The sequence below is a fragment of the Pinus tabuliformis genome, chromosome 2_2 (assembly GCF_031772625.1).
Source record: "Pinus tabuliformis cultivar Carrire ecotype Pingquan chromosome 2_2, CPIR1, whole genome shotgun sequence".
Classification (NCBI taxonomy): domain Eukaryota; kingdom Viridiplantae; phylum Streptophyta; class Pinopsida; order Pinales; family Pinaceae; genus Pinus; species Pinus tabuliformis.
In genome coordinates, this window is record NC_142300.1 from 1,002,460,998 (window position 1) to 1,002,485,664 (window position 24,667).

General features: G+C 39.0%; 1 protein-coding gene across 1 annotated transcript in view; it reads right to left on the reverse strand.

Annotated features, from left to right (window-relative positions):
* Nucleotides 1-699: 699 nt before the first annotated feature.
* LOC149196753 (SUPPRESSOR OF GAMMA RESPONSE 1-like) overlaps nucleotides 700-24,667 on the reverse strand; it is a 91,528-nt gene continuing 67,560 nt past the window's right edge. The window contains exons 3-6 of the mRNA XM_089405619.1: nucleotides 2,332-2,518; nucleotides 1,753-2,234; nucleotides 985-1,422; nucleotides 700-837 (exon numbers count right to left, since the gene is read on the reverse strand). Of these exons, the coding sequence (XP_089261745.1) occupies nucleotides 799-837; nucleotides 985-1,422; nucleotides 1,753-2,234; nucleotides 2,332-2,518 (1,146 nt within the window). The 3' untranslated portion in view covers nucleotides 700-798. The remainder of the gene's footprint in view (nucleotides 838-984; nucleotides 1,423-1,752; nucleotides 2,235-2,331; nucleotides 2,519-24,667) is intronic.

A 24,667-nucleotide genomic window follows, 5' to 3' on the forward strand; every position in this document is an offset into this window, starting at 1 on the left:
GAGGGATTGAAATAAACATGATTAACAATATAAATGAAGGTGTGATCAAGTGATCCCAATGGCCCAATAAACCCCTAAAGTTGGATTCACATTAAAGATCTTTATCAACTCCAAAAAAATCCAATCCATTTGGACCAGTTTATCCTCTTTTGAACAAAGGCAAGCTTCAATTATCTCCTAGTATTGTATATATAAAATAGTCAAGATAAAAATGTCATTCCCAACAGGTACTACAAAGTATTGTAACTATGGAAAGCTCCATTTCACTCTAATTAAATACTTAAATAAATAACCAGCGGTGCAATGTTGAGAATTTCGAATGTAATAAATGGCCAAAACATTAAGTGCTTCAGTACATATCAGACTTCAGACTAGCCTTTCAACTTATCAAAACTGTATGGTATCCATCAAAATTAGCCGCATGCTGGCTGGTGATCTTATATACTGATTAATTTAACAATGCATCTCCTTAGACAGAATACCGTTGAAGTCGGATAATCTAATTTTGCTAATAGATAGCTATGTATGAAATATCAAAAGATACAAAATAAGAACTAAAAAGCTTTCTTCTGTATATATTGCTTGGCTATAATAAAAAGATGTCGAATCTGCATGTGGTTGTATGAATCTGTATTTTCCATATGAATCTTGGATGTGCAATTTTAATTTGAAAAACAGATCAAATATGCAATATCCACATTTCCATCCTACCAGCAAGTAGAGGGCCTTCTGTACTGTGGCACTCTCATACTTTTCTTAGTGCTCTATCATTTTGAATCAATGTGTTGTGCCCCTTGTTCAAGCTGAGAGGCTCTCTTGGGAGTTGAAATTTAGTTCCTACATAAAGAAAGTTGCAAAAATTAGTAAAAGCTATCCATTGTTCTGGTTTTTACAAATTGTGCAATACAAAAGAATATAATCAAAGAGAGGGGGCACTAAATATGACAATTTGTGGGAAACGAGTATCACAAGTTGAATACTTACAATGTTCTCTATATCAGGAGGTGTATCAAGATCAATGTTGTCAAGACATGGAATCATATCAGGTGCATTCACAGTTTTGTCAAGTTCTTTAGCTTTAATGCGACCATGTTCACCCAGATCTAGAATGGCATTTTGAGGAGGTGTATCAAGTTCAGTATTGTCAAGACATGGAATGGCATCAGACACATTTCCATATTTGTCAAGTTCTTTAGCTTTAATGCGACCATGTTCGACCGCATCTGGAATGAGATTTTGAGGCGAAGAGCACTGAACAGTCTCAGCACAAAACAAAAAATCATCTAGAAGCTGTTGTGAATCAACCCTTGACTGAGATTCTTTTGGTAGCAAGATTGAATCATCCAAACTTATATTTTCCTGACAATTTAGCCCCTGCCATGTTGAATAATCCAAATTTTCATTTGTATGGTGACTTACTCCCTGCAATGAATCATAATTTGCCTGGTCATTTACTTCCCGACATGTCAAATTATTTAAACTTACATTTCCCTCAATGGTTACCACATGAAATACTGCAACCTTCTATCCTTACGGTACAGAGTTAGAGAAAGAGCCACAACAAAGCAACCCAATAGGTACTTGTTTAATCACTACAATATAAAGCTAAACAATGAATGAGTCCAACAGGGAATCGACCTATATCCACAAGTCACCAGACATTAATTGAGCAATATAACAGAAGTAACCATCCACTATTCAATTTAGACTCGATAAGTAATGTCAAGTGAATTCATATCTTGTTACAATTACCTGGCCAGGACTATCCATACAATCCAATTGCTCTTCTCTCACACTATCTAGATCTGCTTGCGACTTTGCATGAGAAGATAGTTTTGGAGCTGATGTGACAGGGGTTAATGGATCTGGTATAGGGATTAAACTCGTAACTTCCGTTTCTTGAGGTACTTCATTTTTGTCAGATTGCTTATGCTGTTGTTGGTAAAATATTTTTGAAGCAACAAATTCACCATCGTTTTCATCTTCCTCGCTACCAAGATGGTATTGATGCATTACCCAATTTGTTTTCTCAAACATTTTACCCTTTCCAGTGCTCACATAGAGAACCAGTATCTTTTTCCAGCCTCTATGTATCCCATTTTCTATAACAGGCCTCGTTTTGCCTGTCTTATGCCAACGGTCTTCTTGGATCTTCCGGCGTTTACGGTTGCCTGTATGGTAGGCTTTAGCTGTCGTATGGAAAAAATGACACACGCTCCCATCTTGTTTTACTCCTGTAAAAAATCTATCATTGCATGCATTGGTTGTAAAAAAGCAATCGAGTCTCCATACGTATAAAAATGTCAGTAAGAAAAAGGAAGCACCATTTACCAGGCAAATTTTCAGGACGAGCAGAGCAGATTCCATCATCTTCCTCGAGTGTAGGAATGAACTCATCAATCAATGGGTGGGGCTTGCCATTTCCCACTCCAACTTTTGCTGCTAAGTGTCCCATGAGCTCTTGATCAGATGGGTCAAATTTCACCCCAGCAGGTAAACCTGGCCACTGTTGAGCTACCTACAAATGACATGTTAAACATCAGGCTAAGTTACTTAGCATTTCAGAAGCACTTCCAGGCTTTCTTAGAAGAGTGACTTAATAATTGGATTACCATGCACATCAAAGGAAACAAAAAGCCATTATTCGAAGCAATTATAATGGAGTAGCATCCTATATTATCTTCGTTGGTGAAAAAACAGAAAGTCAGATACACCAAAACTATTGAAACAAAATACCTTTATACAGGAAAAGATGCATGGCAGAAATTTAGGAGACTTGTCCAATCATAAGTGGATTAAATAAGGATGGGTGTCTGTGTCTGCAATATATACCAAGATACTTGGGTTTGAATTAGACAGTTCAGCGTAACGCATGCATTTTAATTTCTCCAAAACTTATAAAATACACTTGATAATACTTGACAGCAGATTGAGGGATTCCTCTAAATTCTTACGGAGATTGGCCCTCTGAAAATATGTCTACATCAGATTCATTGCATGATGGAGGTCATACGATAGAGGAATGGGAACTGATAATACTACGGAAACATTTAAAACAGATTAGAACATCTCTTGTCCATTGGCTTTCTTACCCCCTTATATCTGGGGACAACTAGAGGAGATTTTTCTCCAATGATCCACATCACAGACAGCAGTCACAATGATGACTTTCAGGACTCTCCACAGATGCCTCTTCCATCATGCTCCGCTCACTCATTTGATGATTATTGTGTCCGACACACATGACGTACAGTTATCCATTGCTTCATATCAAGTGTTGACACCCAATGTATTTAACATGAAAGTAGTGATCATGTGTCGAATTAGACAATGAATCATAATGCTTGGAAGCTATGCCTTTTTCCTTGTTTCACCTTGGTGGTCATCATCAAGAGTAACGTGCCCACGTCTTTTTCTATACATAGCATGCTCCATCTGTCCCTTCTCCATTTTCATGTCTTCCAAAAAGTTTCATGCTTCATAACCCCATGAGAAGGGGTATGCCAGAGGTTGATCATCTTTATAAAAAGAGAAAGAGCAAGGTATAAACTTCAAAATGCAAAAGAAAATAAGGGAATGTCAATGCTAATTCAAAAGCCAAAGTAAAGCTTGAGCTCTACCCCCCGCTATGAAGCCATTGCCTAAAGTCTTATGCAATGAAATGCATAACTAAAAAGCACCAAGTTAAATCATCTCAAACCCCTATGCAGTGAAATGCATACACAAGAAAAAGGGGGCTTTGTAACGAACAAAATTCGTATACTCAAAAGAATGTCTTGATACCAATGTAACGAACAAAGTTTGTGTATGCAACGGAGTAATCTTCAGAGTACTTCGAAGACAAAGACATCCATTGTAGGACAAGTAATTGTATATTGAATATTATAAAAGAATTGATGTGAGATGATTACAATGAGGGTGAGGGCTTGCTTATATACCTAGGCAAATACCTCTTCACCAATGGTCATGTCCTTAGGGACATACCTCTTCATTAACTAATTGCTAGTTAATTAATCATTATTTATTATTATTATTGTTTACATTAATGATTATTTATATTATTTTATATATATATTTTATTCATAACATTGTCTTCCTCTTCAAAAAGCTTTTGTCCTCAAAGCTTATTGTTGACAAGACATGTCATATATTTTTGTCTTATAAACTATTTTCATCTTTCGGTATTCTTCGAGTTGTCATCTTCGTTAACACAAGACAATAAAATCCTTGGAGTGATAAATAAAATTGTTGAACTAAAAAAATATCTGACCATCCTAAATCAATCTTTTGTAAGATCTTGCGATTACTGGAAACTTGTGATGAATTGTTTTCACAAAACTGGATGGTGCAAACTTTAGTATTCTTCGGAACATAAATTTGTTGTTTATGTTCTAAGTGCTATAGATTTGTAGATTGATAGATGTGTCTATTCTTGTGATTTGGATGTAGATAAGGCGTTCTTCTTGTTTAACCTTCCTTTAACATGCGTGTGGTAGTTTCCTGATTTACTTTGGGCACTAATGTAGTTATAGAATCTTCACTTGAAATATCTGTTGTTTGAACTGTAACTTCTGAGTACATCTTCACTTCAGTTGATTTATTCTCTACTTGAGTAGTGATATTAACTAAATCGGTATTCGTTCCTTTTTCTTCAATTTGGACTATTACGTCTGAGGACTTCATTGCTTCTTTCATAATAAGTTCTTCTAGTTTGTTTCTCAGTGATTTCTTTTCATTTTTAAGTTTGTTAATTTGACTGAGTAGATTTTGATTGTGATTTCTGAGACGTACAAGTTCTTTAGTTTCTGATTTATCAACCTTATTTTCAGAGTTTTGACATTCAAGATTTTCATTTTTTAAATCTTTGATTTGTTCGAATAACCTTTGATTACGGTTTTTTAAGTGCAAATTTTCTTCTTCCTTCTTCAATAGATTCTCATTGAATTCCTTCTTAGAACTTTTATTTTCTTGCTTTAATTTTTGCTTCTTAACCTTGGACTTCTTGCTTTATTCAAGTAATTTTTTATTATGGTCCCTTAGGCACAAAATTTCCTCATCCTTTTCGACTTATTGTAAAACATGTTTTCGAGATCTTTATATTTCATTTCCAATGCATTGTGTTTTGTTCAAGCTCTGCAAATTCTTTCTCTAATCTTTTTATTTGTGTCTATGTATTACCTTGATGCTCTTTCGTACTAAATAATCTTCCACACGCTCGACAACTTAATTTGTAATTTTTTTGAATATATGTATATCCAATTTTCGTTTAGAAAAAATGGACATTTAGTCCAAAATGTTGACTTGGTTATAAGACTCATCTTTCCTTCTTTTATTTGTTGATTATAATCCATTCTTTTTGGTTCAAAAATTGACCCCACTTCTATTTTTAATCAAAATACCATAATATTTAATATATCTTTTTTTCTTAAATCACTCTTTGTAATAATAATTTTTTAATCAAAATACCATAATATTTAATATATCTTTTTTTCTTAAATCACCCTTTGTAATAATAATTTTTTTAATTGAGTAGTAATTATCCTTTTCCACTTTTTCTAAAGTGCCCCTTCCATTCCAACTTAAAAAATACCCTTCCCTTCCCTCTTTCTTTTATATATATATATATATATATATATTTTGAAACTTTGAATTTTATTTTATTTTTATTATATTTATATATAATTTAAATAACTTTTTTTATTATATTCTTTTCTATCTCTTACGGTGTAGATCTAGCTTGTAAAACTTAGTTATATATTATATTATGTATTAATAAAAAATCACACAGTAAAAGTCACGTCTTTTGACTTGCCACCATATGGAATCGATTAACAAGACGACTGTACGAATTGGATATGGAACAAGCATGTAAGAAATGAAAACGATACGCCGAAATGTTTTAACTTGGGACAGGTTGGCGAAGGAGCAGAATAACTTGGGGATAAGATGGGAGAATAACCTGGTGGCAGTGGTAGTGGCTCAACCAAGCTTGAACGACATGAACGGCAAGGTGTGTGGCCCGAAGCTAGGCTGCATTTGGCGGCTGACGACCGCAAATGAGAAGGTGGTTGTTCAAGACACCCAATGACTTCAAAGGGGTTACGTTGGCAGCAATGAGAAGTTGTGGACTGTGAATGATGTATGAGGCAGGAACGACACTGAAATTGGTCGGGTGCCAAGTAGATGGTAGTGGAGAGAAAAGCCAGTAACGACATTGGTTATGACCACCGGTTCGATGCCAGGGGAGGGGAAACCACTACGGTGGCAATCTGTTTGCTACAAGCGGTAAGTTAGGGATGCGGCGACTGCAATCGACTGTGCGTCGAAGCCGACAGGTAAGTTTTTTGTTGTCTTTTTAATGCTTATTATTTTTTTATATATATAATTTTCATATGATTATCTATTTTTTATTTTTCTTGTATAATTTGTTTTTCTATTCTATTTTCTATACGCTTTTTTAATATATATATTTTTTCTATTTTTCTTTTTTATAATGTTTTTTATTTTATTTTATTATTTTTTTCAGATATATATATATATATATATATATAACTTTTATGAACTCTTTTTTTTCATCTATTTGACTTTTCTTTTTTTTGTTTTTTTTACTTTTTTCTTTTTTATATTTTGATTTTTTTTTTTTTTTACTTTTTTTTTAATAATTTTATGGTGAAAGCCCTGATAGCGACTCTGGTAAATTGGAGAACCTCCAACTATATAGTGAAACGCTTGATCGTAACGATAACTCTGTTGATGAAGACTTTAATGGCCAATGGCCGAGATCGGAGAACATGGCTCTGATACCAATGTAATGAACAAAGTTCATATACACGGATCCAACTGCCTCCAGACAGAGAAAAGTCTCAGAGGACTCAAAAAGGGTCAAAATTCAAAGTAGTCATATTGTTCCCCAAACCAGCATAGATCGAAGTGTTCGTCGCCCTGATTCCAACGGTGCAAACAGCACTCACATCCAAGCTCTTATGAGGGAGAAAGAGCTCTTATGAGGGAGAAAGAGCCAGTGAAAAATTTGGTCAAAGTTGTCATGTGGGCCAAATTTAATGGTCCTACAAATTGATAGAATTCCGGACATGCAATCTGACTCCCGAGGAGCGGGCGAATTTGTTGGATACTTAATTTGTCTAATATTTCTTATATTTGACAAAATTAAGAAATGCCTCTATCAATAAAAATCAAAAAATAATATGAATGAGGTGGCAGGCCATGACCCTCGCCACCATCCCGAACCATATCATAAAAACATTTTTTAATTAAAAAGGGTCGAGAGGTCATGACCCCCATTGGCCCAACCGCATAACAAAACTAATATTAAAAACACGTCGGCGGCCATGACCCCACCGGACCCCCAACCACCAGCGCACATTAGAATTATTATATGGGTTGTGGGTGGGCCACCTCCGGTGGACCCGGCCCAACCGCATAACAAAACTAATATTAAAAACGGGTCGGCGGTCATGACCCCACCGGACCCCCAACCACCAGCACACATTACAATTATTATATGGGTTGTGGGTGGGCCACCTCCAGTGGACCCGGCCCACGCCCCCACCCACTAAATAACAAGAATGTGCCATATATAAATATGGGCCGATGGGAATCGAACACGCTCGGCCACGTAGCTGGCCTGCTCCACGAGTGGCCCAACCCAAAACATCAATAAAACGCCCCATAATATCACACAATGATTATCACACCGAAATCTTACGACATAAATTCCGGCAAAGGTTTGGGGAAACGGACCACCGTACTGGCAGACCTAACTCCCATTACAATGTTTAACTGCGATATAATAGAAAAAAGGGAGGGGCGAGATTTGATCCCCCGACCCTCCTCAACCGTCCGACTGTTTCAACCAACGTGCCCGTTGGAAAGACTGCCGACGAAATAATACTTAAACCCTCATTTCCACAGTGCACGGAGGCCAAGGCAGAGCGTGGAAATCGAGACAGTATTTTTTTAATTGCAGGTGGAACCATGCGCAGGGAGTAGACGCAGGGGGAACCATGATTGAGCCCAATTTTCAGGAAAGCAAAATTTTGCCAGTGTCCAAATTGGACAAACTTTATGTCGATGCTACATCTCTCACCGACACCAACCTGATGGCGCAGACAGAATTTTGATCTAAGCAGCAGATCTTCAAATGACCCAGACGAGGGAATCTTTGAGGAATCTAGGGGAAACTAAAAGATTCCTGTAGCCCCAGATTTTCACTTTGTCATAATTCAGAAATTTGACAGTCGATTTTATACTATTCGACGCCACGAAACTAATGGTGTGATCAAATTTTTCATTTGATCATTCCATTTTTCAGCCACTTTTCAAAGTGGAGTGCAGTTGTCAACATTCAATGTGCAAGCAGTCATTTCCATGAGATTCAATGCTATGAGATTGCTAGTGCAGCGAAATCCAACAATTTCTCATCCTCTTCTTCAGATAACTCCTTAATGTGAGGTATATGCAGTGCGATCATGTACTTCTTTGTCTCTTTGCTTGAGATGCATTATGTTGTATAGATCCTTGTTTGATATTTGATGTGGGATCTTGTTTTGTTCTTGATGTGAGATGTACTTATTGTCATGTCTTTATTGAAATCCCTTTGTCATCATGTTGACAGGATACTCATGTGTCGTCATGTATGTTCGATTTGAGATCCCTTTGATGCCATGTTGGCGGGATGCTCATTATCAACATACGTGAAATTATGTCATGCTGATAGGAGTCTTTTTTGAATAAGAGTTCCTGCAGCGGAACATCTCTTGGAGCCACTCCTGTGTGAGTGCATATTCCTTGTACGATAGAGAAAACACATGCATATACATCATCACTCTTTCCAGCACTTAATGCAGCGGCCTATAGCATCTTCACAATGGAGCCCGGAGATGTAGTCCCTCCTGGACGAACTCCGTTATCAACGTCTTGTGTTTTATGTTGTTGATTCTTGTCACGTTCCTTCTTCTTTACAACATGCATATATGTTCCTTTATTCTATTTTAAATGCAATTCTAATCACATCACGAAAGCAAAAGATCTTGCTTAAATCCAAGAGTTGAGTCAACTCGGATCATACACAGCGGAGTAATCTTCAAAATACTTCAAAGACAGACATCCATTCTAGGACAAGTAATTGTATATTGAATGTTATAAAAGAATTGATGTGAGATAGTTACAATGAGAGTGAGGACCTGCTTATATACCTAGGCAAATACCGCTTCACCAATGGACATGTCTTTAGGGACATACCTCTTCATTAACTAATTGCTAGTTAATTAATCATTATTTTTTATTATTATTATTGTTTACATTATATATATATATATATAATCCATAACATATTTTGTGAAACAAAGTAAAAGAAGAGGAAAAAAAATAAAAAAAGGAATAGCAATTTATATTGTTGAGGAGGGTAACTTAATGCATAAGCACTCCCTCGGCAAAGGCACTTGTGGATGAATATCTTATGTGAGCTTGCATGTCAATGAGACCACCCATGAAGTAAACCCCAAACTATATCATATGTTTATTATACTTACTCCTTGATGGATTTCTTGAGAAATACTCCTCTTATTGGGTACCGGCACACCTAATAGGGATTAATGATGATCTTCGTGTATCTAAACTTGGTAACTTGCATAAATTCATGAGGTTGGTGTGAAGCTTGAAGATGACATCCAATGCTATCTACTTAATGGATTTTACATTGGACATGACTTGCTTTCTATGTTGCATTGAGTTGTGTACATGCTTTGGATGGTGACATTTGGACACTTGGAGCCCCTCCTCGGATGATGTATTTTGCATGAACGTGATGAGGACATAAGAGATGGGTCCTTGATGTTATTTTTTGTAGCATCGAATGTGTTCTAGCTACGAAATTTTGTCGAGAGACTACAATACATGAGATCTCCAAAACCCAGAAATCATTTCTAAAAATTCCATCTAAAAGTATCTTAATTATATTATTAAACGATTTTTAAATATTCCCTAATATTTAATTAATCAGTATCAATTGAGATAAGGTGAGAATCATCTAGAAACTCACATGGATCGATCCAGAAATGATCCTAGCCATTGATTTAATTTTAATCTTGGTCAGTGGTGTCCCAACAGTGGATTATAAGAAGAGATCAATGTGTTGATGGAGAATATACTTGAGCAGTTCAATTTCTTGGCAGATCGATTTCCAGAGTAGCAGCAGTCAGTTTTCGGAGGGAGCCAGAGATCAAAGCAATGAGTGAGGGGTAGGGACAATGATCTAGAGGAAGCTTTCCAGATCCGGAGAAGCAGCAGCAAGAGGGTCGAGTTATCCCAATGAGGCAACACAGAGCTCTGCGTAGTAGCTTCAGAGAGGGAAGCTCGATTTGCTGGAGAGAAAATCGTTCTTAGATCCAGAGGTCAGGCAGAGGATCCAAAGGACCAAAGAGATGAATTTCTCAGCAGCAGAGGGCAAAACGACTTCATCAAGGACCAGTAAGAGGCTAGACGTCATAGTGACTGTGCATTCCAGCGCAGGGGTGACGCAGAAGCTTCAAGAGGATGAGTTTTCTGTAGGCAAGTTGTGCCGAGATTGCTTATGGAGGAAGAGTAAATTCCCTTCAATAATCTTGCCCAGATTTTCTTGGTGTGGATTGTCAGTTTCAGGCATCTAGATTGTACTCATATTTCACTGCTACATAATAATAAAAACCCTCACGGTTGCACCAATTTTCCCAAGTTGGGTTTTTCCGGGGACATTCGTCCAAAAATAATTGTCTCATATTTTATGTGTGCTAGCATTTCTCAGTTTCCAGCGCACTATTTTCCGTAGTATTTTATTTGTGAAGGTTGCAGTGTGATTATTTCGATATTTGCCATAGCATATAAATTGTTAAATTAATTAACAATTAAGAGAAATAATACCAGTTGTTGCAATAGGATTCCATATTGGAATTTTCACACCATATCAAAGTGTAGTTGATTAGTTGGGGAGCTCAGAGGCGAAAGAAGGAATTTCGTTGTTCAGTAAAGAGCAATAGGTCGAAATTCACAGGAGCAGCGCAGTCCTTTGCCAGGAGGTCAAGTTGCCTGAGGAAGTTCGATTTTTCTTAGCAGAGAAGCAAAAATATTCAATTTTCCAGATCGAGTGATTCCATAGGTAGAGGGAGCAGCTCAGATTTTTTGTTGGGCAGATCTCTAGCTGGACACAAAGGGTTTTGCAATAGTTCACTAGAGCAAAGCCAGTGTCGGGTGGTAGAGAAAGAAGCACACACACTTAAGGGAAAAAATTCCTCAAGGAACTTCTAGTTTCAGAAGTCTGATTTTCCTTGCAGATTGGCAGTAGTTGTGAGCAGATCTTCTCATTCCAAAAGGGAGTGCGAGTAGCATAGCAGAAGCGAAGCAGAAAGAAAGAGGGAGTTTTCGACATTTCATTGAGATGGCCACTACAAGGCTTCGTGATCAAGATAGGTTGGATGGAGCTTCCAATATGTCATCTGGAAGGCTAGGATGTCAATGATTATAAATGAATATGACCTAAAAGCCTACATTAATAATGTAGCGACAATTCCCCAAGATGCAGATCAACAGAAAGAATACAAGAACAAGATGGCACGGGCGAAGCAGTTGATCCTAGATGGAGTCAGGGAGCATATAGTATCACATATAGTTGGCAAAGATACTGCCAAGCAGATGTGGGATGCTCTCTCCACGTTATACCAGGAAACTTCCGAGTAGCAGAAGATGTTTCTTGAGGAGAAGTTGAGATGCATCTAGATGCAGAAGAGGGAAGGCATAGATCCCTTCCTTACCAGGATTCAAGAGGTCTGAAACCAGTTGTCAATTGTTGGGGCAACGCCTCAACCCACGAAGCTAGTGTGATTGGCACTCAATAGTGTCTCAGAGGATTGGCAGGTCTTTGTCCAAAGCATATTGGGCAGAGATAGGTTACCAGAGTGGGACATGATGTGGGCTGATTTTCCGCAGGAGGAGTTGAGACGAGCTCTATTAAAGAGCTCCATCAATGGCAGCAACAGCAGTGGATCGAAGGTGGTGAAGGATGAGAATGTGTGGCCCTTGCATCCAAGGGTCCCAATCAAGGGCAGGGGGAGCGAAGAAAGAAGAAGGACCTGTCAAAGGTCAAGTGCTTCAAGTGCGGCAAGTTTGGCCACTAAAGTGCCTAGTGTCCTCTTAGGAAGAAGGACAAGGAGGAGAAGCGGGACTAGCAGGAAGCTTCAGCAGAGATCGACAAGTTTTCCTCTAGGCTAGAGGAAGACTTCGCAATGTTTGCAGATATACCTCCAGGGGTGAGGTGGGGAGATTTGGTACTGTAGTCTTAGAGAACTACAGAGATTGGGCAAGGTCCTTGAGGAGTCCACTTCATGGATCAATACCTTGCTACAAGGGCCCACAGTATTCAATAGCAAGATGGATCAGTGGCAGTTGATGCAGTCAGAGACTGAGTGACAATTGCAGAGACTAGTGACAATCAGATGTTGGGGAGCACAATGCAGAGTTGGCAGCAGTGCAGTTGGCACAGTGCAGAGTCAGCAGTAGCACAGATTCTTCAATGACAGTGCAGCTGCTAGTAGCAGCCAGAGACTCGGGAGACAGATGCATCATTCTAAACACAGTTGATTTAGTATTCTGGATGCTTTTCAGTTGCAGATGTTGCAGTTGCAGGAGCAACAAATGAGAGGGAGTTGCGGTGCAGATACAATGTTGGCAGCAGTATGGCAATGTCAGTAGCAGCACATATGCAACATATATCAAAGTTTCACAAGTGGTTGATGGACGGTGACTGAGGGAATAGTGGAGTAACAAAGGGAACAACACAGTGACTGAGGAAATAACGCAGTGACTAAGGAAACAACATTGTGACTAAGGGAGCAGTGCAGTGATTTCCAGTAGAGTTTCTTGTCAAACATCAACAGCGTGACAAAGGTGATATAGAGAGTCAAAAAAGAGTGTTGTGGCAAAGCGTGCAGCACTAGAACACATTCCTCGCTAAGAGGGAGTGTTAGTTTTTGTAGCATCAAATGTGTTCTCGCCACAAAATTTGGTGGGGAGGCTAGAATATATGAGATCTCCAAAACCCAAAAATTGTTTATGGAAATTCCACCTAGAAGTATCACAATTAGATTATTAACAGATTTTTAAATATTTCCTAAAAGTCTAAACTGAGGAAATATGGTTAATTAATCAGTATTAATTGAGATAAGGTGAAAATCATCTAGAAACTCACACGAATCGATCCAAAGATGATGATAGCCATTGATTAAGTTTTAATCTTGGTCGTTGGTGCTCCAACAGTGGATTATAAGAAGAGATCGATGTGGTGATGGAAAATACACTTGAGCAGTTTGATTTCTTGCCAGATTGATTTCCAGTGTGGCAACGGTCAGTTGCCAAAGAGAGCCAGAGATCAAAGCAGGGACGGGCAAACACAGTGATCCAGAGGAAGTTTTCCAGATCCAGAGAGGCAGCAGCAAGAGGGCTGAGTTATCCCAGTGAGGCAGCACAGAGCTCTATGCAGTAGCTTCAAAGAGGCCAGTTCGATTTGCGGGAGAGAAAATCATTCTCAGATCCAAAGGTCGGACAAAGGATCCAGAGGGCCAAAGAAACGAATTTCTCAACAACAGAAGGCAGAACGACTTCATCAGAAACCATTCAGAGGCTAGACATCATAGTGACTATGCACTCTAGCACATAGGGTGACGCAGAAGCTTCTGGAGGCCGAGTTTTCTATAGGAAAGTTGTGTCGGGATTGCTTGTGGTGGAAAGGTAGATTCTCTTCAATAATTTTGCGCAAATTTTCTTGATGTTGATTTTCAGTTTCAAGCATCCAAATTGTACTCATATTTTCACTGTTGCATAATAATAAAAAACCTCACTACTGCACCAGTTTTCCCAAGTAGGGTTTTTCCAGGGACATTTGTCCAAAAATAATTGTCTCATATTTTATGTGTGCTAGCATTTCTCAGTTTCCAGCACATTATTTTTCCACGGTATTTTATTTGTGAAGGTTGCAATGTGTTTATTTTGATATTTGTCGTCGCAAATAAATTGTTAAATTAATTAATAATTAGGAGAAATAATACCATTTGTTACAATAGGATTCCATATTGGAATTTTCACACTTGGGTCCTTAGGTCCTTGTTACTTCATTGTTGAGATATCATTGAAGGTCTTAGTGACCTATCCACTCTTGTATCTTGGATATTTTGTGTTGTTGCCTTATCCCTAGGGTTTGTAGAAGATAATGGAATTAATTTATGTTTCTAGGGCCTCTATTGGATGAGGGTGCTTGATCTCTCATATAAATAAGAGAATCACTCCTCACTTGTAAATCATTGCTACTTGTGGTGAAAATCACTACTAGTCTCCTATTCTTATATTTTCTCTCAAAATGGCTATGGATAGCTAGCTAGAGCAACTTCTTGAGGAGATTGTTTAGTGGATGGATTTACAACTTCAAGGATGCTCATTGTTAGGGTTTTGGAGGATGAAATATTTCTTCAATAAGTGATTTCACTTTATCTTCTAGTTTTGTTTATGAATGAATGGATAAGTATAATTGTACTTCTCTAGTGGTGGTGGTGCATTCTCTTGGTTTCTTCTTGAACAAACCCTTCTTTTCAAAAAGGATTGAAAGTTACTAGTGGAGTACCTTCCCTTGAACCATCTTGAAGTTTTTAGTAAGGTACTAGGTGGATTTTCTAGGGTTTGTAGTGGGCAATCCTAGATATCACCCTAGATCTACTGACATCTCTTCAAAGGAGTCCTTAATGGGCCCCATATACCTTCCCCCCCCCAAAAAAAAAAAATAGTATGCACTAGTCTTCTCCCTTTTAGTTAATCATAATTTATAAAATCAAATTTTATTTTATGTTTTAGGGTTAATTTCAGGTTTTTTTCGCTTATATTTAATTTTCAGCCATCAAAAACCCTATACATCTAGGGTTTTCATGCATATTTTTGACCTAAAAATCTAAGGTTTCTTTTCATATTCTTGACCTAAAGTCCTAGATATATGTAACCTAAAATCATTTTATAGGATAGAATATGCCTTGCTGATTTATATTGCCACATTATTAGGGATAGACATGTTATTTGGTTGGTTGTTATATGTTGGAATTTCTAAGTTTAACCCGTTAGAAATTCTTCTTGTACTATATGATTTATTTCTTCCTACTTGTTCAATTACTTAACAAGTTATTTACCATGTAAATACTGAAAATAAATACAAGTACAGTATCAACATCTACAGATCATCAACTGAAAGTAAACAAGCACACAAGTGACACCATTATTTTTGGACTAATGTCCCCGGAAAAACCCAATGCGGGAAAATCGATGCAGCCATTCAGAGGGTTTTATTATTATGTAGTTTTCAGAATATAGCCAGGATGCTAGAAATGGCTCACCCAATAGAGAATGCCCTCGACAGTAGTACCTCTCCTCGAAGACAGATTTTCAGCTGATATATCACCGAATGAACGATCCCACAGCAACAATTGCAGCTTTTGTTGCTCTGCGTCAGTCTGATAGGGACTACGTCACATTATCCGGCTCACTAGCTCCTAGTCTGTCCCACGAAATCCTCCAGCGTTGTCTCTTGGCCCTATGTCAACTTCTGGAGCCTTTGCATCAACCCCTAGACCCTTTGTGTCTCACACGTTGGCCTCTCTGGCTCTATGCAGCTCCTAGCTGCCTTTGTGTCAACCTCACTGGGCTCTACACTGCGTCTCTAGTGCCAACTCTGCCTCTCTGCTATGTATTCACTGCCTCTCAGCTGCAACTCAGATCACTCACTTGATTTCCTCAGTAAACCCTGCCCCAAAAAATCGAATTCTTGATCTCTCTTGGTTTGTTCTCCAACTGACCCTCAAGCCTCCTCTTATACTTTTCTCGTTGGTCCATCAACGTCCGAGATTAAATCTCTAATCAACATCTAAGATTATATTTGGCTTGATCCATGACTTTTGGACCCTTCTAACCCAATTTTATATTAATACCCATTAATATTTTATTTTTCCTAAGTTTCGACTTAGGAACTCCATTAAAAAATATTAATTATTTTAATATCTCATAAACTAGTTAGAATTTGCCCAAACCATTTCTGGGTCTTTGTGCCATCATGCACTCGTGCAACACTCTCGTGCTTCTCGCACTGGTGCATCCTGCTAGCCTCGCATTGTCCCAGGACTCCTGCATTGTAGCACTCTTTGTCGCTCCATCCGCATCCGTCTCTACCGAAATCCACCAGTCCTGCTACTCCTCTTTGGGGCTCCCGTAGCAAGGTATAATCCAAGAGGTTGGGTGCCTCAAGGATCCTGCCCCTCATTGCCTATAGTCTGTCTGACTACAGTTCGATGTCTCCCGATTTTTTCTCAAGTGGCACATGAGCACTCATGGCACAGTCGTCATCTGTCTCAACTTCTTTCTCCGCCTTCGTTGGCACTACCTTGGTCTCAAAAGGCTCTCCCTTGCTCTTCTTCCTAGGACATTGGTTCGCAAAATGACCCAGTTCCCCACAATGGAAGCACTTGACCTTGGAGAGGTCCTTCTTCCGCTTCTCCTGCTTTCCCACAGACGCTGGAGCCACATCCTCTTCTTCCTCCTTCTTGATTCTGACCCCTTTACCACTACTCCCTGCCTTGGTCAGTCATTTGATCTCTTCTTGATGAAGAGCTGCCCACAATTCCTCCCAATCCAGAAGGCTCGTCCTGCCCAATATGCTCTGGACAAATACCTCCCAATCCTCTGAGACTGTGTTCAGTGCGGTCCTCACCAACATCTCCTCATCCAGTGTGGCCCCTATGGAAGTCAACTAGTTCCAGATCTCCGTCAATCGCCTGAGGAAAATATCTATCTGCTCTCCCCTCTACATCTGTTATGACCACAGTTGATTTTCAAGTAACATTTTCCTCTGCACAGAAGTATGCTACTAAAATTTCTTCAGGGCCTCGTACATCTCATTTGTCGTGTTCTTCTTGGAAATATGTGGTACCACATGATCCTTGACCCCATCAAGGATGATGCACTTCGCCTTAACCATTGCATCCTCGTACTTCTCATTTTCGGCTGGGTCAACTGGGATCACTATAATTTTCGAGGCGAAGTCCTTGATGCAATATCTCTCTAAAATGGACAAGATCCTGGCCTTCCAAACTACGAAATTGGAAGCTTCGTCCAGTCTATCCTAATCTCTCAGCCCATTCACTACCATCTTGTTTCTCTTCTTTCGACTCCTCCAAGTCTCTCTACTTCCCTTCTGGAAGTCCTCTGATCGACTCCTGCTGAGTCGCTCAACTTCTCGTTTGTAAATACTCGGTTTGACTCCCTCTCATCTCAATTTCCCTTTTGGAAATCCCTCTGCCAATGTCGAGTTGCCCCACTCCAATCGTCTATGCAATTGCAGCACTGATCTGAATTCCTTGGCTAGAAATCTACCTTGGCAGCAACTCCCTCAACCTTGGTCTTTCCCTGTTAGGTATTGTTCTAACCACAGTACCCCATCAGCGTTGCTCCGCAAATTTCCCACAGCCTCCTATGCCCCAGCAACCGAAGGTCTGAGCCTCTAGGCTCTGCGCAATCCTGGCACCGGCAAAATCTACACCTCCTGGCCACAGCATCGATCCTTCTTGACTGAGAAAGATGATCGGGCACTGCGTAGGTCAGGTCTACTCCTCTCGCCTCTGCGTTGATCCTCCTCCTGGCTCAAACTAATGATGCGAGCCCTCTACATCATCCCTTCCTTGCTGCATTCTGCTAGGAATAGCTTCTGTCACTCGAGACAGTTGTTTCTGTTGCTACTACTATGCTAGTTAATGCCTTCAGTTCTCATGTGATTTGCGACCACCCTCTGATACCATGTTGGAATTTCCAAGTTTAACCCATTAGAAATTCTTCCTGCACTATCTGATTTATTTCTTCCTACTTGTTCAATTACTTAACAAGTTATTTACCATGTAAATACTGAAAATAAATGCAAGTACAGTATAAACATCTACAGATCATCAACTGAAATTAAACAAGCACACAAGTGACACTGTTATTTTTGGACTAATGTCCCAAGAAAAACCCAATGCAAGAAAACCGGTGTAGCTATTCAGAGGGTTCTATTATTATGCAGTTTTCAGAATACAACCAGGGTGCCAGAAATGGCTCACCCAACAGAGAATGCCCTCTGCAGTAGTACTCTCCTCAGAGACAAATTTCTGCCTGATAAATCTTCCGCTGATAAATCACAGGATGAATGATCCCACAACAACAATTGTAACTTCTATTGCTCTGCGTCACTCTGATAAGGACTGTGTCACCCTATCTGGCTCACCAGCTCCCAGTCTGTCCCACGAAATCCTCCAGCACTGCCTCTAGGCCCTGCGTCAGCTCTGCAAGCCTTTGCATCGACTTCTGGAGCCTTTGCGTCAGCCCCTAGACCCTCTGCATCTCACACGATGGCCTCTCTGGCTCTACGCAGATCCTCGCTGCCTTTGCGCCAACCTCACTAGGCTCTGCACTGCCTCTCTAGTACCAACTCTGCCTCTCTGCTATGTATTCACTGCCCCTTAGCTGCAACTCAGATCACTCACTCGATTTCCTCAGCAAACCCTGCCCCAAAAAATCAAATTCTTGATCTCTCTTGGTGTGTTCTCCAATTGACCCTTAAGCCTCCTCTTATACTTTTATCATTGGTCCATCAACTACTGAGATTAAATATATAATCAACAGCTAAGATTAGATTTGTCATGATCCATGACTTTTGGACCCTTCTAACTCAGTTTTATATTAATACCCATTAATATTTTATTTTTCCTAAGTTTAGACTTAGAAACTCCATTAAAAAATATTAATTATGTTAATATCTCTCAAACCGGTTAGAATTTGCCCAAACCATTTCTGGGTCTTGGAGATCTCATGTGATTTAGCCTCTCCACCAGTTTTCATGGCTAGAGCACATCTGATGCTACCCCAAATCAACATTATAGGACTTATAGTTTTCAGATTTTAAAAGTTAATCAAACCCTAGATTTATTCATTATTTTAGCCCTATTCTCTACTAATTTTATAACTCATTGTCAGTGCTAAATTGCATTGCTGTTGTAGCCTGTTCATTTTTGTGAGTGCTAAATTGCATTGCTGTTGTAACTTGTTCATTGTTGTCATTCACTACCTTTTATGCAAGCTTTACAACAGCCATTGGTAATTTTCAAATTTCAGTGGTTTGGGGATAAGTTTTGCATGAGATTGTTGTTTCGTAAACCCCCTAGATCAGCCCTAGAACCTATGTCACTTGGTTTGAACTCGAATTCGAGTTCGACGACCTTGAAGTTCGACAAAAATTTGACAGCAAAATTTTTTGGAATAAAATTCAACATTAAATTCAAGATACTAAAAAATTTAAAATATGTGTGTGTATAAAATGAAAATGAAATAAAAATATATGTAACCAAACTCTAAATCTATATATGTAAGTCTGTAACCAAATATATGTATAATAAGTCTGTAGGCCTATAACTGCTATAACTTATAATAGACAGCCTTTGCTAACTTTGCCGAATTTCAACACCACAGCTGAACTTCATCACACACCAACTCCAAACTCACTGAATTCATTCGTCCAAAAATCGAGTTGGAAGTCAAAATGAAATTTGATTTTGAGTTGGGCGAATTTGTTCCAAATTAATGCAATTTTCAAATGTTTTGCTTGAAAATCGATGAATGTGGTGACACAACCTAGAACATCTTTAAACCAGATATGGAATTGACCTTCATTAGCCCTGACTTGCTTGATACTTCTTTTTGGTGGTGAATTGGGTAGATACCTAGGAAGACTTGGACTTGATTGTCTTTCCTTAGGTGTCCTATGTCCTACTAGGGAAACCTCCTTTTCGTTGGATTTATCCTTCACTAAATAAGGGAAGTTATTGCTAAGGTGATAGTAGTAAAACTTCCAATGTTCCACTAAGTCTTGGCACCTTGTGAAGGCTTTGCACTAAGGTGCTAGCTTTTGCAATAATGGACTTGACAATATACTAGCATATATAAATCTTACTTGGAAGAAATACATCTCTGCCAACAAGTCAACATTATTCATCTGCATGTCAATGCAATTTTGGTCTGCAAAAAGTTTTTCTCAGCTTTCAATGTGACCAAGAATGTGCCCTATTCAGGATCTGTTCCAATTCCTGCTACAATTGACTCTTACTCCTTGCCACATACTTCAGACCAGCCAGTTCAACTACTACCCAAGCCCAATCTTCAATGCAACATCAATCCTATAACATCCACAATGAACCTCTGATAGATCAACATCTATCCACTGGTACTTTCTCAGCTCCAGATTTTCCAACCTAGCAGGCAGAATCATACTATTACTATTTCTTGTGTGCCTGCCATTCCAGGTGATCAAAGTTGACCAAGTCATCAACTTAGAGGCGGCTATCTAATTTCTAGAAATCCTGAGAGTTTGTTACAACTCATGCCAACTTTGTAAATACCTCATTAATGGAAAGCTTATCTTGTATATTGTCTAAATATGTATCAACACATATAAAACCATAAGTGAGATCAACCTCATTTACAACTATCTCCACAGTTCTAAGCCACAACAGTTCTCCACATCGCTTTGGTCTTTAATATTCTTTGTAGCTCATTCTTTTGTATCGGGAATAGATATACAGTTGAGCCAATATCTTGTGCATCAATTTTTCTATCTGTTGTGTTGTCTCTCTATCAGCATCACACTTAATTCCTTAGGTTGATCTACGTACTCAATGAATTAGAATTCAATCAATAGAGTGTGCAAATCAATTTAAGCAATTAAGTGTGATGCACAACACAAGAAGCAGGAAAAGGAAAATAACATGGAGACAACCCAAATAGATAACAAGATTTGTGTGCAAAAGATATGCTCAACTGTACATCTATACCTAGTACAACAAAATGAGCTACAAATAATAGCAGGGAACAAAGTGATGCAGATAATCATTGTGTCTTAGAACTGAGGAAACAATTATGAAGGAGCTCAATCACAGAGAGTAATAAAAGCAAAGTTTGCATGGGCATTTTCCATTTACATATAAATGATGCAAATTTATACAAGATACAAGATAAGGTTGCCATTAATGAGGCAGTTATAAAGTTGGCCTAGGTTGTAACAAGCTCCCATGGTTACTGGAAATCAGTCCATTGCATTTAAGTTGATAACTAAAGATGAAGTAGAATTGGTCAACTTTGATCACCTTAAATGGTGGGCACACTGGAAATATTCTAATGTCTTGTTGACCATGCATCTTGAGAGGCACACTTGATGCATACCTTTTATCTTCTTGACATTGTCAAAGCTTATTCTGGAAGAGTGCATTTCTTTCATGGAGCATTATCTTGCAAATTGTTATCCACCAAAAGTGGGTAACCCAATATGAGAAAAAATTTCCCTTATCTTCGACAGTCAGCCAGCCAACAGCCCTATACATGCTCAATTATGATGATATGCCACATTCCTCCGCCATTTGCACCGGTCACACACCTCTCACAATCCCACATTCCTCTTGAATGAAGGTGGGCTACCACTCGGCAAGTACTTGAACCATTTTGCAATCAAGTGTTTTTACTTAATGTTTTGGGCATTCTAGCATGGATAAAGGGGTGATCTGGATAATTGACCAATCTTGACTGTAAGCTTGTTCTCTCACCCTACCAAGGGGCTTAGACTTTAGCCCTAGTCCAATGGGACCTCCTCTAAGGCCTTAGTGTTATAGGTGGGGCACTACTTAGAAAACCTCAATTGAAATAACATGTCTATAACCATTCCATACTTACCACCTTTCACCATTCCCTTTACCTCACATCCATCCTTCGGGTTTGATATCCTTGGTTCATTGGGATTTGGCACCCACACATCCACGTCCTTGAGTCAGGGTTGGAAAACTTTGCCTTAGAGGTTGATAAAGCTAAAAGAAACATAAAAGCATAACATAGCTACAACCAAAAAAAGAAAAGTTAAAATGCAAAGATGGTTGGGACATATTTCGCATGTGGGAAAAATCCTAGCACGATCTCTACCCCCCTCATTAGCCATCACTTGGTTCCTAAGCACTAGATGCTCCATTGCAACATAAGGAAACCTTGCATGTCCCAACCTTGATGAGTGAGAAATTGGCTCATCCTTAAACAATAAATAAATGATATATCATTAAAAGCATAATTGGACAACTAAGTTATGTTCCATATCAAAGCATTATCAAAAAGAAGTAAAAGGAGCACCAGAGGGGTGGAAAAATCAAGCCGAGGAAAGGGGTGACTCATGCCTCCATGATTTCTCCCTCCATACATCTATACACTAAGGATGATGGGACTCCATAAACTGGTCCCATGGCCATGGCACTCAACCATGAAGTCCTTACCCTTTGTTGCCACCATTATTACAAACACCTATTAAATGAAGGGTTGACCTTGGACACGTCAAACCTTCAATTGATCCCCGTGCTTGGAATAAGTTAGACAAGACCCAAGTACCTTGGACCTAATAAGGTTAATTACCTAACCAACTCTAACAAGGTAGGGAACACTTTTACGAGACTTGGTCTAGTTGGATATTTGAAGGTGATCCTGGTTTGAAGTCTTATTATGCCCTTAACAATTAAGTATGGTCCACTATGATGCATTTATGGTCATTGTCTCTAATGAGTGGTTGCTTTCACTTGAGTTTGAGATGAATTTGCCAAGTGGTCCTTCACAGAGTAGCAGAGGCCTCATGGGCACACTCACTCCATGCCTACTCCACATGATGCCTAGGTTATACTACACTCACAAAGAGCAGTGATGACCTTGCAGATGCAATGTTTCCCCTCTACAGCAAAGCGTTGGGCACTTTGATGATTCTAGCAATTGATTGACACCTCAGAGCACCCTTGGATGCTAAAACACTAAGCTCGCCTTGCTTAGTGTTGGAGATTCTAGATAATGTACCCAATGGACCCCACATGCCCCCATGCTAGCCTTGACACTATTTGATGGGCATGCCATCGTCAAGAGTCCAAAAGATGATGATCATCCCTAAGATGATCACGAAGGGTTCATATCAACTCATGGAGCCCCAATGTTGGAGAGAGATTGCACCACGTTGTCTTGATGGCACCCATGGAGATGGCGCATGACACCCAAAGTTGGCTTTTGGACACATGGAAATGTTTTAAGGCTTGATTTCAGGACTCTTCCTCAATTCATGGTTGATTATGATGGTTGGACATGCATCTAGCCCTTATCTTACATTTTTGAAGCTTTATTAGCCCTAAAAGGGCATGACGTCATGCTTAGGAGCAACTTCGACCCACAAGTGTGGGAAATTAGTGGCTTATTTTATTGTATTGAGCTCTCAAGTTGCCTTGTAACCCATTTTCTTCATGTATATTCAAATTAAACTTGTTATAGGGATTTTAGGCAAATTAATGGAAGGGATTGGCCACATTAAATAGAGGATCACTCCATTATGTTCTCCCATCATCACTTGTGGATTTCAACCTCCTTTAGACAGCTCGAGTTCGCCTAGATGCAACTCGCTAATTATAGAGATGTGATCTTTTTTGGAGCTATTGCTATTGAAGAATGATTTGTGTCTTGGAGATATCTTTTGGGATTGAAAGAATTGTCAATGTAATTGCGGACTTTTTTTGTTCTTCATGTGATAAAATTGTTTTAGGGTTTTTCTTATTCAATTTCTAAACACATATTTAGGGAAAATCTTGCTTAATTATTGCATGTTAAGCTTATCTTCCTTGAATACCATAAAGGACCCCCTAGAGAGCTTTCCTTTATTTAATTTTCCCCCTCATAAAAAGATAGCTAGGGTTTATCAAGTGAAACCTAGGGTTTCCCCCTTACTCCACGAATAAATTTAATCTCTTAAATTTATCCCTAAACACTCCATCACCCAAGTAGGAAAAGACACTAGGAATCCTCATCGTGGCCAAAAAAAAAAAAATCATATTTTCTCCTATTCTATTTTTTTAAGTCCTTTAAGGCAAGTTGCTAGGGCTAGGGCTTTAGTAGCTTGAATTCACCTTGATTGATCTTTGGCTCATTTTATGGTTGAATTTGTCCTAGTAGGGATGATGTCATCTACCCTAGGCAATTTGTGCCCTAGAAAAATGCTAAACTTAGCTAGGGCTTCAACTTAGGGCTTAACTTGAAGGTTTTCCCTCTCCTTTTGTTGCTTACATCTTTTGCAAACCTTTTCTTCGTGCTTGTATGCCTAGCATCCCTTTGTTGATCTACATCTTAAAACCCTAGGTCATTCTTTAGGGCTTTGTATATGGTACGTTGCTTGAACACATAAAGAATTGTGCCCTTGTCCATTGAAGAGTTACCTTTACATACCCTTTGATTCATATCATCTTGAACTATTTAACTTAGAATATCCTTTAGGTGAAGACTGGGAAGCCTCCTGTGTGGTGTAATTCCACTAAAGAGAAGGAGGAGGATTGTTGAGGTGATAGTGGCAATCCACCTCATTGTTGCAACAAAGTTTGGTCTTTGCCTTGTGAGGCCTCTCACAAGGATTGCTATATTTTGAGGCAACACATATTATTCCAGTGTTTTTTAGATAGGGTGACCTCTCTTAGAGAGAATAGAAGCCACATCATCATAGTTGACAATTCAACTTTAA